We start from the raw sequence: 13,434 nt of genomic DNA on the forward strand, positions 1-13,434 counted from the left end.
TTACGCACAAAGCTAGGAGTCTGTGAATTTTACAGTGTTGGAGCTCAGGACACACCACCCCAAAATATGACTGTAGGGGACCAGACTACACCACCCGAAACGGTACTTCTTTGGCATACTTTCAGCTGGTTATTCTGAGAAGCTACAGACATGGGAGTAGCTCTGAAATGCTGTCCTTTTGTCAAACAAATTCACATCCTATAAAGGATGTAAAGATTTCCTATAAAGGAAATCTACGTTATTAATAAACTATCTGTATCAGGAAGAGGGCTGACGACTTTTACTACCTGAGAGACTTTATCTGCATAATAGGACAACCTTTCTTCACCATACATGTCCTCCCCTTACCTTCCCATAACTTACGTTGCCACCACCCCGAAGAAGCTCCACACCACTATTATTTTCTGTAGCTTAGGATGCTATATAAGCTTCTATTTTTCTGACCCTTCTTCTATTTTTTGCTCTCCTACAACAGCGTACAAGAAAGAGCATTCTGTAGAGAGACAAGAGACTTTAAAACCAAATCTGGCCCTGCCACGTACTTAATGGGCTGTGTGACTTTTGGCAGGTTTCTTGACTTGAATGAGCATAATTTTTCTCACCCATAAAATGAGGAACATAATAAGATTCACTTCTTTCCTCACAGGGCTGTCAAGGGCTCACAGTCAAGTTGAGGAGTCGTATCTGTAAGCAGCATAGACAGGAGTAACCTAATGGCAGTAGTTAACAAAGTTCTGATTCCCTCATGTCCACAAGGGAATGGCTGGCTGACAATATGAGTGTCAGAGGTGGTACAACGAAATGATTAAGATTATGACCCATGAAGGTGTGTTCTGATCCTAACTCTTGGCTACCAGCTAAGGTAAAGTTAGACTCACTGAGCCTCCATCTCTCTCCATCTGGAGGTAATAATAATACTATATCCAGAGAACTGTTGTGAGGATTAAATGAAATAACGTTTAAAGTGCTTAATTCTAGGCCAGGTGCAATGGCTCACACCTGTAATCCTAGCACTCTGAGAGGCTGAGGTGGGAGGATTGCTTGAGGTCAGGAGTTCAAGACCGGCCTGAGCAAGAGCGAGACCCCCCCCCATCTCTACTAAAAATAGAAAAATTAGCCAAGCGTGGTGGCATGCGCCTGTAATCCCAGCTACCTGGGAGACTGAGAGACAGGAGAATCACTTGGGCCCAGGAGTTTGAGGTTGCCGTGAGCTAGGCTGATGCCATGGCACTGTAGCCCAGGTGACAGAGCAAGACTCCATCTCAAAAAAATAAATAAATAAATAAAGTACTCAATGCTGTGCTCACCTCTTAGGAAGTTCACAATAAAATGGGGCTATTATTGTTATTTTTATTATTACTAAACCTGCCTCTAAGTCTAGAGAGAGGATTGGGTATAGTAGAGCATTCCAGAGGCATTTGGTTTCTTTTCCATCATGTGAAACGGGTTCTGTAATTGCACCCATGTCTTAAGACAGGGGTCAGCCCTCCAGCTGAGGAGCTCTGGGTAAACTCTCTCCTCAGTCCGGAGAGGTGCCCATCCAGTTAACTAGTAGGCAAGAAAGAACTTAAAGTATGAGTTTGAGCCTTAACAATATGCATTAACAAAATTCCATCTCATTTGTCACTTACCATTGAAAGACAAGACCTCTCATGCCAACCTTTCCAGCCTCATTTTGATTAAAAAGCCCAGTTATCAGGCAGGGTGACCAGGTGGCAGCTCCAGCCACTCCTGCCGCTTCCCCTGAAGAAGGTATTCAGTGACCAGCACACCCAGGAGAAGCTAGCTCTGTACACTGGAGGTGGGGGGACCCTGGAGTCAGCCCTGAATTTGAATTGCACATCTACCACCTATTGGCTTGTGATTTGGGGCCACATTGTCAAACTCCCTGAGCTTCATGTCCTTCTATGTAAAATGGTGCTAATACTAATAATAACCACCTCATATTGTGTTTGTGAGGACTGAAAGAGGCAATGACTAGCACTTAACATGGTGCCCTGCACAAAGTCAGCATTTAACCCTGTTAGTTCTCCCTCTGCCCTCCCCACTTTCCCCATGCTCTATGAAAGTCACCCATGTCACACTCTCCACCCAAAAATCCATCATCAGGCTTAGAGTCACAAGGAAAGTTTCTGGACAATTTGAAAGAGGGTATCTGCTAAGCCTTGAGGCCCGCAAGGGCTCTAGGCAGCCAGTGGTAAGAGTGAGCAGTGCACCCAGAGAAGGAAGGACGTGTTCTCACTAGGGGGAAGGAGGGCTTGTGGTTACAGGCATCAGATAGTGATTCAGCACCCAAAGGAAGCTATGACAGACCTGTCAGTAGTCACCCAGAGCCTCCTCTCAAAAATCCTTGCAAGGTGAGAGAACAGATGGAGGACCCTGAGCACAAGTTAAGGAAGGTTGTGTGGGGACCTCCTGGGTGGTGGAGGGACAACTTGATCCCACTCACCCAAGGCAAGTCATCCAACACTCAGGCTCTGCTTCCAGCCCGAGCTCAGACACACCTGTTTCCCAGGGAGGGGGGAGGACAGATGGGGAATAGGAACAGGGAGTCCATGTGGCTGATCCTGGACTTCCCTAGACATGTCCTCCTGGGCCAAAATAGAGCAAGCAGAGAAATGTGAGCCCACTGGGGAGCTGGAAATAGAGAGGGGAAAGGACACAGTTTCCCTATGGGGTGCTCACCCATAGGCTGCCCCAAACCAGAGAGCTAACTTTCTCTGGCCCCTGGAGTCCAAGTCCAAGGGAGGGGAGTGTCCCCACATATTGATGACCTATTGCATGCTCTCATCCAGTCCTCACAACAATGCTCTGAGACAGTCATCCACTCTTCACAGATGAGGCTTACAGAGGTTAAATGACTATAGATGCTGTAGAGCCTAATGGTTAAACTCATTTTTGTCATAAAAGACTTTGACTTTTGACTGTCTGGGTTTGAATCCTAGCTTTGCCATTGTTGGCTTTGTCACCCTTGGCAGGTTTCTAGTCTCTGTATGCCTACATTTTTCATCTTTAAAATGGGGATAAAAAATATATTTAATAAGGTTGTTGGATAATCAAGTGTGTTGACATATATAAAATGTTTAGGGACTGGTGCAAAGTAAGAACTCAGGAAGTACTGGCTCTCAATGAGAGAAGTACTCTTCTCTCATTCAGAAGAGATCCAAACACTCTGCCCTTTGTCCAGCACCTTCCTTACTCATGCATAACCTCTTCCTTTCTGAAAGCTCCTTACCCTTGCCTTGCCCTTACCCCAGAGCAGACCTCCTCTTGCTGTCTGCTCGAAGCAGACAAAGTAGTCTTCCCTGCACTCCCCAGGGCTGGGAGTCCCTTACGCCTACAAGACAAATACCAGCGAAAGGGCCCACCCATGGGTTGGCTGCTCACTCTCTAGACTCCAGATAGCAGGTGCCTGTGGTCCAAATTCAGGTGCAGGGGGGAGAGGGGTCCAAACTGAAGCAGTATCTGTCATTCATTCATTCATCAGATATTTATTATGCACCAGGTACTGGAGTAAGTGCAGATGTGAACAAAAAGGACCCAGTCCTTGCTCTCATGGTTCTTACCATGTAGGCAGCAACAATAAAAAAAAAAGCACCTACTTAATTTCGAAAGGAAACCTGGCCTCAAGGGTGACTTAGGACCCAGGAAGCCAGGCATATGATGCAGAGATGGGGGGAAAGGGTCCTCAGGACCCCCAGCCTGGAGAATGGGGAAGCCTCTGTAGGCACCTGAATCTTCACTCTAGATGCTAAGGTTATTCCAGGGTTGGTTTGTTGTCTCTTATTTTGCAAACAGCACAGTAGAGCCTCCTCCCTCCCTCCCCCATGCGTCCAGACCAGGCTATTTATTCCTAGTGACAAGCCTGAGGATCCCAGGGGGGCTGGCCTCAAGGACCTGGAGGGGCCTCATGTCCCTGGCAGGCGCCAGTCTTCCCTCTTCCTTCACGGACACAGGGAGGAAGCCAGAGGTTCAGACACTGCAGAGGTTCCCTCCCCTCTCCTCCACCACCCTTGCAGCACCCCATCCACTCACACTCCTCCCCAGAAGCCAAAGGATCACAGGGCCAAGAATTAGGATCTCCCATGGGCGTCAAAGGTCAAAACTATTCCTGGGCACTGTGGAAACCAAGGCGAGGCAGGACTTCTCAGTGTCAGGGTGCAGCTGGAGGTGGGGAGGTACTTACCTCTGGTTTTGCCCCTAGGAGTTGGGAAATAAAGCCCTTTGAAGGTCAAGACCCTATGGTGGGGAAGGGTCCTTTCTTCACCCCATGTTCTCAGAGAACACCTTGGTCTCCACTGACAGGGCCATGACAGTAGAGTCAAAACCACCCACTCCTCAAGCTGGTTTAAGGCCTCCTTCACAAACTCAGGCTGAGTGACCCCTAGGGGTACGTTGGGGGGGAACACAAGGAGACGTGAGGACTCTTGGTACCCAAGTGTACTCGTTGCCTAACACTGAATACCTCCCTCTAGCAGCTAGAGGGTTGGGGGTGGGGGGAGAGAGGACAGCAAAGGCTGCAGGGAGGGGGAAGGGGCGGGGTCCTGGCCGCCTGGCCAGGTTGGGAGAGCCAGGTTAGGCCGGGCGGGAGGAGGGGTGCTGGGGCTGGCTGGCTTCTGCAACGAAGGTGGGGGCGGGGTCTGGCCCCCGCCTGCGGGCTGGGGGGCCGGGGGCGTGGCCGGCCGGGGCGGGCCCCCGCGCCCACTTCCTCGGGGAGGGGTTGGGGCCGCGGTCCCACTCGCCCACACCGTCCGTCTGCAGCCGGCAGCCTCGCCTGCAGCTTGCGCGGCCCCCGCTCTGCCCGGCCCGCAGGTAGGAGCTGCCGGGGGACCCGGCGCCCGCTTCCCGGCCCACCCGCGCCGCGCGCCCCGCGCCCCGCTCCTGCCTCCCGCTTCGAGGTGAGCGCCCCGCGGACCCTGGCTCCGAGCCTCGGCTGCCCAAACCCGGGCGCGGGCGGGGGAGCGCAGGGGGCCAGCCGACGGCCGACGGCCGAGGGCGGAGGGCGGCCGCGGCCCCCGCCGCTTGTCCCCGCCCGGGTCCCGGCGCCCGGGGCGCGCTGAGCCCGGGCGAGCGCCCGCCCGGACTGCACCGCTCCAGGCTGTCCGGAGGGGCGGGGGAGGGGGCCAAGTTTGAAATAGAAAAGCCAGAGACAGACATACAGACCAGGAGCGTTGGAGAAACTGAGGCTCTCAGAAGCCGGGTGGAGCGAGAGACCGAGACAGGCGGGGACACGAACGACAGGAGACTGCCGAGATCATTGAAACAAGGACAGACTGGGCGTACAGAGTTTCCGAGCGACAGACCCGAGGCGCAGGGGCGGACCCAGGCTTTGTGGAACATTTTCAGGAAAAGCAAAGTACGACCCCAGTGAACACATTGCTGGGGCCCTGAAGCTTGAGCTTCATTAGCCTCATGCTAAATGTGCCTCCCTGAGGCCTGCAGAGACATTCAGAGACTAGAGACAGAGACACTCAGCCATGCAGAGATGCTAAGAGACAGAGACTTGGTTGCAGAGACAGAGAAATGGTAGGGGAGGGGAGTCCGAGACATTCAGCAGTACAGAGACACTGAGAGACCAAGACTTGGCCACTGAGGTAGAGACCGCAGAGGCATGGGCCCCACTCGGGGATAGCCAGTCAGAGATACAGAGCCTCCCCAAACCCAGGACAGCAGCAGAAGTGTGCCGGGACACAGAGAGGTGCCCAGGGGAGCACAGCTAGGTACCAGAGGCCGCGACTTAATGGAGGCAGCAAGACCTAGGGAGGTTGACAGCTTCCAAGACAGACTGAGAGACCCAGGCCCGAAACTTTGGGAAGCAAGGCTGTGGGGAAAGAGAAACTCTAAGCCAACCGATCCCCCATGAGGCAGAGGACCTGAGACTGTAAGATCAGGATGAAGAAGGAGTCTTGTGTGCACACATAGCCACTGAGACAGCACTAACTTATTTTTAAACTCAAATCTTGGACGTGCTGCCTCAGCCCTAGGGGACCCGAGGTGAATGAACTTTTCCTCTCCTGTCCCCAGAGCAGCTGTGGGATCCTGCTCCCCACCCCCCTCTCCCCGGGGAGAGCACAGAGTTTGGGGTTGGTGCCTAGTGGCAGGGGGTGGGGGTGGGAGAGGAGTTCAATTTCTCCTCTTAAGTCTCCTGTCAACTCCTGGGAGGTGGGGGAGGGGTCTGTTCTGATTCTGACTCACAGCTGTGGGGGCCTGGCCAGGGTCCTCCTGGACAGTGGGGAGTGCTGGGAGGTGGTAGAAGGGTTGACTGGCTGGCAGGGGTAACTGGAAAGGCTTCTGGGTGTCTTCCAATCATAGGGCCAACAGCTGGGGAGAAGAGCCAGGCTCTGGTGCACCTCCTGTCCCCTGGCCAGGAGGGGGTAGCTGACTGCCTACCTCCTCCATCACCATAGCAGCCTTTCTGGGGAGAGGGAAGACTTTCAGGCTGGGAGGCGAGGGACCTCGGCTCTGATACCTGCGTGACCTTGGGCATGCCCCTGCCCTGTCCCTGGCCTCCTTGTGTTCAGCTGTAAAATGGGGATGATACTCTATCCTGCCTGCCTTTTGTGAGAGGTGGTGAGATGGTGGTGAGAATGTACTTTTCGAGGAGCAAAGCAGCATGCGGGTGTGTACACCTGTGTACCTGTGTGAGGGGTCTCAGTTATGCTCACTGGAGTCAGGCTGACTGGGCCAGAGCAACCACTGGCCCCAGTGGTCTCCACAGGAAGTCCCACAGGTCTGGGGTCTCCTGTTCTCTCCCTGGGCCTACACTGAGAACATCCAGGTCAAGTGCCAGGCCAGCTCCCTAACCCAGGCCTGCTGGAGAAACTGCTGTCTGCCCTTCAGTGTGAGTGAGGGGCTGATAGTAAAAATATTAACAGCTACCATTTACTGAGCACTTATTATCTGCCAGGTGCTTTCCAAGTATTGTCACATTTAAGCCTGACAACAGCCCTAGGAGGTAGGAAGTAGTAGTTTTTCATTTAATTAGTTGCAAAAACAGGCTCAGGGGGCTTAAGTGACTTGCCCAAGGTAACCTGTCTAGTAAGTGAAGGAGCTGGGATTCAAACCCAAGTTTATATTTCACAGCACAAGCCTCTGCACATCGCACACCACAGCACTTATCCAGCCATAATGAGCTCCAGTAGGTTTACTAGGAGGTGCCTTTTGGGGGGCAGGGGGAGGGCAGGGGATGAGAGCCATCTCCAGACAGTGCAGTCTCTCCCAAACTCCCTCTGCCAGCCAGGGAGGAATACAAGGCTGGCTCCTCCAGGGAACAGGGGAGGAAGAGGGGGAGGGGGAGGGATGGGCAGAGACAGGTGGGCCTTGATGGTGCCCTTCACTCTGTCCTCGCCAGAGCCCAGCTGGAGAGACTAAGGCATTGGGGGATTCTGGGAAAGAAATGGAAGCCACACCCATACCCTATTTGGGGTGCCCCTGTTTCAGAGTAGTGACTGCCTCCCGGGGGGTGGACCCAGGGCTAGCCTGGGCCTGGGAAGGTGGTGGCGGCTGCGAGCCAAGCCAGGAAGGAAGGGGAAGGCCCTGGGCACCCCTGATGGACACATTCCACCTGTGTGGCCCCCTGCTGCCCAGTGGCTGACAGCCCAGGCAATCCTCAGATGTTGGGCCAGAGGAAACCTGGGCCTGAGTGGTGGGGAGGGGACTGAGAAGGAGGGGTATCCTCTACCCTACAGCATAGCTCTCACCCCAGGAGTCCTGGCTCTAAAGACCCCAGCTTCTGGTGGCCTCCCATTGTACTAAAGGACAGCCTCAAGCTCACTAGCCATGCCTCCAAAGAGCCAGGCCAGGCTGGGGGCATCTGCTGGTGCCTGGAGTCTGAATTTCAAGCCAGAGCAACACTTGTCCAGAATTTCCTACTGGGGGTGGCTGAGAAAGGAAGACTTTTCCTTCAACTTGAGCCAGGGCAGGCTCTGGGGAACTGCCAGTGACTTGGGTCTAAGTGCGGGAGTGGTTTGGTGGGGTTTTTTGTATGTCCCTTCAACTTCCCCGGGCTCATCTGCAGCTGTGAGGACATCCCCTTCCTATGAGTCCTGGTGTTTCCTCTCTACCACCCCAGGGTTCCAGCCCCTAGAGAGCAGGCTTCATGGTGGAGGAGAGCAGGGTTGGGCAGCTCTGACTTTGGGGCTAGAGACTGACGCAGGGCAGCTGGAAGGTCTGGGAACCCCACTTCCCTACTGCCCCACTCCCCAGGCTCCTGTTCCAGAGGCAGCTGCGTGGATGACCTCATCCCGCAAACATGCTTTGTTCCTGAGAAAATGGAAAGTGTCTGAGGTTTGGTGGGGGGCTGGGTGTCTGCAGCAGCAGCTTTCAGGGCTCCCCCCTGTCTTATTCCCCACCCAAGAGGGGGCCTGATTGGGGAGAAAATGTCTTCAGTGGCTCCTGCTCTCTCTGCCTTCACTTCTCTGGTCCAAAACCCTGAGAAATCAGAAAAGGTGGATAGAGGCAGGGGGCGGGAAATAATGACCCAGGATGGAAATATGCTGAGGCTTTGCCACTGGCAGGAGTGATGCCTGGCGGGGGTGGGGAGGTAGGGGGTGGCAGGGGCATGCTGCGCTTGCTCTCAAAGTCTGTCTTCAGTTCCCCTTTGCCTCCCCGAGCTTCTCATTTACTTTTTTTCTCCTCTATTGCTGGCAAAACCTGACATCTGGCCATCTGTGCTGCCACAGCTGCTACAGATGTTGCAGGCCAAGGCTGCCCAGGCTGTTGTGACCAGAGACACAGCAGGGATGGAGGGGGGATGAGGGCAGAGGGTCCAGCTGGGGAATCTTGGCTGTGTCCAGCTTGCAGGATTTCCTTCCTGCTTGAACCTCGGCTGAGCCTCTGAAGTTCTTGTTGCTTGGCTGATTCTCCTGGGAGGGGAGGCCCAACTTCTCACACTGGCCTCCTCCACCATTCATCAGCCCAGCATCCCTCTAGCATTCCACTGTTTCCTGAATCAGGAGGGGACGGGAACAGCCCATTCCCATGCCTAAGTTCCCCATTCCAGAGCTCTGGGTAAAGGTTCCTTTATCCATATTGCTGGAATCCCTTCCTGGGAGTCAGAAGAGGGTGGGAGTAATGATCACAGGGAGTAGGGTGGGGTGGCTCCCTACCCCTGCTTTTGCCACCCTGGGGACAGTAGGGACAGGGGGGGCTAAACTCAGACTGGGGCAGGAAATGAGTCACTGACCCAGGAAAAGCCCCCTCCCCCCAGATCTGCCAGGGCCTAGATAAGAAAACAACTTCTGCTTCCTGATTTTTTCCTGACCCCTTCCCACCCCCATCGTTTAATACAGAAATAAACATGCAGGACTCCTGGGTTCCCAGAAGCACCCCTTCCCCATCCCCATCTGTTCTGATCTGGCATTTCCCATGCCTGCTGTCTTGCCAGGGGCTAAGCCACAGTCCCTTTGAGTGACCTCTACCCCACCTGTTCTCCTAACAGGGCCCCCTCACATCGCCATCATGACCGAGGCATTTGACTGTGCAAAATGCAGTGAGTCCCTGTTTGGCCGCAAGTACATCCAGACAGACAGCGGCCCCTACTGTGTGCCCTGCTATGACAACACCTTCGCCAACACCTGTGCTGAGTGCAAGCAGCTTATTGGGCATGACTCAAGGGTAAGAATAAGACCAGGCAGGGCAGGGAGTGGGTGGAGGCTGGTGGGAGGGGGCACAGGATGGATCCACCAGGCCCTGGTGGCAGTGCCCCTGCTGTGCTCCCCACAGGAGCTGTTCTATGAAGACCGCCACTTCCATGAGGGCTGCTTCCGCTGCTGTCGCTGCCAGCGCTCCTTAGCCGATGAACCCTTCACTTGCCAGGACAGTGAGCTGCTCTGCAATGACTGCTACTGCAGTGCCTTCTCCTCACAGTGCTCCGCCTGCGGAGAGACCGTCATGCCTGGTACATCGCCAGGGGCTCATCCTATAGAGGGACTGGCATGTCTGGCATCTGTGTGGGGGTCCTTGCATGTGCCTGTCTTATATGTGAAGACTTGGTATGTGTAAAGACCTGCGCACACGGCATGTTTCTGGAAATTTAGTGTATGTAGGATCTGTCATGCCTGTATGTTCTTATGGGGTTAGCATGTACAGGGATTGGCATGCCCAGGTATACACATGAAGGCTTAGCATGTGCAGAAACTCACAAGCTTGACACTTTCCTGAGAGCTTAGTGTATGCTGAACCAGTAGGCCTGCTAGACACATGGGGGCTTACCATATGTGGGTAACTGACATGCTTGATACGTACCTGGGAACTTAGCATGTGTGAAGATACTCACATTTGGTACATGTAGGAGCTAAGGGTGTACTGAGACTGTTGTGCTTGGTGCCTCGGGGTTTAGTGTGTGCAGAGACAGATAAACAGAGGGTTTAACATGTATGAAGACCTGCATGACTAATAGGAATGTGAGGACTTAGCATACATGGAGAATAATATACCTAGGAGATGTGCAGGCTAAGCATGTACTGAACCTGTCATACTCAGAGCATTAGAACTTTGTGTGGGCAGAGATTTGCTTGCCTGGTATATGTGGGGTCTAAAACCATCATGTCTGGTGTATAAGGGCTTAGCATATGCTAAGACATCATGACTATTACATGGAGGCTTGACGTGTGTTTGGGGAGAGGTTAGCATGTATAATTTATGTGGCAGGGGCCTTGCTGCATGTGCATGGACACCATCCTGCTCAGGCTATGGGAGCAGTGGGGACCCTCCTGGAGAAGTAACAGAGGTGGCCCTCAGGAGCTCGTGACACAGCATCTGAGTGGGACCCCTGTTCCCCACAGGGTCCCGGAAGCTGGAATATGGAGGCCAGACATGGCATGAGTACTGCTTCCTGTGCAGCGGCTGTGATCAGCCACTGGGCTCCTGTTCTTTTGTGCCCGACAAGGGTGCTTACTACTGCGTCCCCTGCTATGAGGACAAGTTTGCTCCTCGCTGCGCCCGCTGCAGCAAGGTGGGGGCCGGGCCAGTGGGGTGGGGGGCGAGTAAGGCTTGTTGTGGGGTGGGAATCCCCACTGAGCCCTGCTGATGGATGCTGCCCCCACAGACGCTGACACAGGGTGGAGTGACATACCGTGATCAGCCCTGGCATCGAGAATGTCTGGTCTGCACTGGGTGCCAGACGCCCCTGGCAGGGCAGCAGTTCACCTCCCGGGATGAAGATCCCTACTGTGTGTCCTGTTTTGGAGAACTCTTTGCACCTAAGTGCAGCAGCTGCAAGAGCCCCATCGTAGGTGGGACAAGGGTCAAAGAATGGAGTGGGCAGGGTGCAGGCAAGGGAGTGGGATGTTTTGGGTGGGGGCAGGACCATCCCCAGATCTGCAGAGCTAACCTCCAGCCTCCCTCCAGGACTCAGTGGAGGCAAGTACGTGTCCTTTGAAGACCGACACTGGCACCACAGCTGCTTCTCCTGTGCCCGCTGCTCCACATCCCTGGTGGGCCAAGGCTTTGTGCCCGACGGAGACCAAGTGCTGTGCCAGGGCTGCAGCCAGGCAGGACCCTGAGTCAGGGATCCTGGGCCCAGGCTTTCTCACAACAGGGCTCCAGGACCATGGCTCCTTTTCTGAACCACTGGTGGGACCCAGCCCCTCCCCACAGTGGGTCTCCCCCTGGCCTCCAGGATTCAGTCTCCCCACTCCGACATCTCCAAACTGGTACTCCCTGACCCGGGCCCCCAAACCTGGGCTCTTGTAGAGCCTCCATGATTCAAGCCCCCTCCCTAAACATGGACTCCAGTACTGAGCCCTCTCCCCTGCAATCTGGGTCCCAGGCCAGGCCCTCTCCCCAGATCAGGGCTCTAGACCCCAGCCCTCCAAACCAGGACTCTGAGACCTAGATGGCCTTAAATCTAGACTTCTTTTAATAGATTTTAGGTGTCCTGAGGGTGCCTGAGAGGTCCTCATGAGTGGACTGTGCTCAGGCTTGACCCATCCCTAGCCCCAGGGCTGGGGCTGTTTGAGCAGCAGGTCAGGGGCTTGACAAAGGGTCTTAGGGTACAGGTTGTTGCCTAGCCCCTGTCCGTCGAGTGTCTTGTTTTATTTCAGCTCCATTTTGCCCAGAGATGGGCAGAGGGGTGGAATTGGCTTGCCCCTCTTCCAGATTCTTCAATAAAGCAGCGTGAGGAAGCACAGGCCTGTGTGTGTATGTCCAGGCTGTTGAGGGGGAAGGAAAGTTCCTTCACAGACTGGGAGACTCTGAGCCTCTTCTAGACATCCTCCCTGCAGGGCGGGGTGAAGGGGGGCTGGCCACTGGGTGGGAAGTCTCTCCCCAGGAAGGGGATCCCCGCCACAGCTACTGCCCCTCTTGGCCTGCCTCGCCCCTGCAGGCGGAGGGCTTTTTCTTTCGTGTGGGGAAGGGAGACGTTTAGGGGAGGTTCCGGACGGGAGCAGGGGTGATGGTGGGGTTCCCGCCCTGCCCAAATCCCGCAGAGCAAGCACCCGGTTCCGATCCCCAGTCTGGCCCCAGACCCTCAGCCCCCTTCCCCCTCTTCCCGAGGATTAGCGGGGGCGGCCCGGGATCTGCTCGCGGCCGCACGTTTTTTGCCAAAAAAGGCAAGGATGCAGCTGCACGCGCCCGGGGAACATCTGGATCCGATTCCCGGCATGAATGGGTCATGGCCCCGCCCCCCCGTGATTCAGGGGCGGGGGCGGGAATGAGCGAGGGGGGCTGTCCCCCGAAGTGGGGCGATGGGGCGGAGCGACGCTCCCCTCTCTCGGCGTCCGACGCCCCCTGCCCCTGCCGCTGGCGGCTGCGGTCTGGGCCCGCGGTCGGCCGGCTGGCGGGGCAGGTACGTGCGCGCCGGCGCCCGGGGGAGGGGCTCCTCGGCCCGCGGAAACCGCGTGATTATATGTAGCTCATGTTAAACCCTCCCGAAATCTTCTGGGGCGGGCATTTTTACTGTCATTACACAGAAGTGAAGACTCCCAAAGTCAGGTGCCCAAAGTCACTAGTAGATTCGGGATTCCAATCCACTTTACACTGCCTACCGGGCCCAAGTCTAGTCCTAAACTTTCTGAGGCCGTGGTTGACATTTTCAGTAAAGCTTTACGAATGTCCACCATGTGTGTTTATAAATAATACTTACCGTAGATGCTTAAGTTTTTGCTTGTTTCTATTTCCCATCAGCCTCGCTGAGAATTGGGCTGGGGCCTGCCTTGCCCACCCCTCCTTCTCAGCTCCCGGCACCTACTACGCATTCAGTAAATGCTTGTTAAGGAAGAGCAGTCCCAGCATAGAAAACAGCTGATGCAAAGGCCCAGAGGCCTGAAAACATATGGTGCTTGGGGGAAGCAGAAGTAATTTCATTTCGTGGAAGTGCCAAGAGACTAACATGGCAGGCAGAGCCCAGGTCGTGAAAAGCCAAATGCTAAAACAGACCTCACCCTGTGGGTAGAGCGGCCAAGGGAAATGTTGAAGCAGGGGCGTGAGAAGAGC

At 54.9% G+C, this 13,434-nt stretch overlaps 1 protein-coding gene across 2 annotated transcripts; it reads left to right on the plus strand.

Annotated features, from left to right (window-relative positions):
• Positions 1-4,648: 4,648 nt before the first annotated feature.
• FHL3 (four and a half LIM domains 3) lies at positions 4,649-12,128 on the plus strand. 2 transcript variants are annotated; one of them, XM_045548208.1, is made up of 6 exons: positions 4,649-4,812; positions 9,440-9,615; positions 9,724-9,898; positions 10,785-10,954; positions 11,048-11,234; positions 11,350-12,128. In XM_045548208.1, the coding sequence occupies exons 2-6, from the start codon at positions 9,460-9,462 to the stop codon at positions 11,502-11,504; spliced, it is 843 nt and encodes a 280-aa protein (XP_045404164.1). In that variant the 5' UTR covers positions 4,649-4,812; positions 9,440-9,459; the 3' UTR covers positions 11,505-12,128. The 2 variants fall into 2 exon arrangements, with proteins under 2 accessions (XP_045404164.1, XP_045404163.1); XM_045548207.1 differs by having other exon boundaries at positions 4,683-4,898.
• The last annotated feature ends 1,306 nt before the right edge of the window (positions 12,129-13,434 follow it).

Source organism: Lemur catta, chromosome 3 (genome assembly GCF_020740605.2).
Source record: "Lemur catta isolate mLemCat1 chromosome 3, mLemCat1.pri, whole genome shotgun sequence".
In the NCBI taxonomy this organism is placed as follows: Eukaryota; Metazoa; Chordata; class Mammalia; order Primates; family Lemuridae; genus Lemur; species Lemur catta.

Bases quoted from the DNA above. Each gene is read 5' to 3' on its own strand.
- FHL3 (XM_045548208.1), top strand. From the start codon at position 9,460: ATGACCGAGGCATTTGACTGTGCAAAATGCAGTGAGTCCCTGTTTGGC. The intron at 9,616-9,723 runs GTAAGAATAAGA...TGCTCCCCACAG, and splicing joins TTATTGGGCATGACTCAAGG to GAGCTGTTCTATGAAGACCG. The intron at 9,899-10,784 runs GTACATCGCCAG...TGTTCCCCACAG, and splicing joins CGGAGAGACCGTCATGCCTG to GGTCCCGGAAGCTGGAATAT.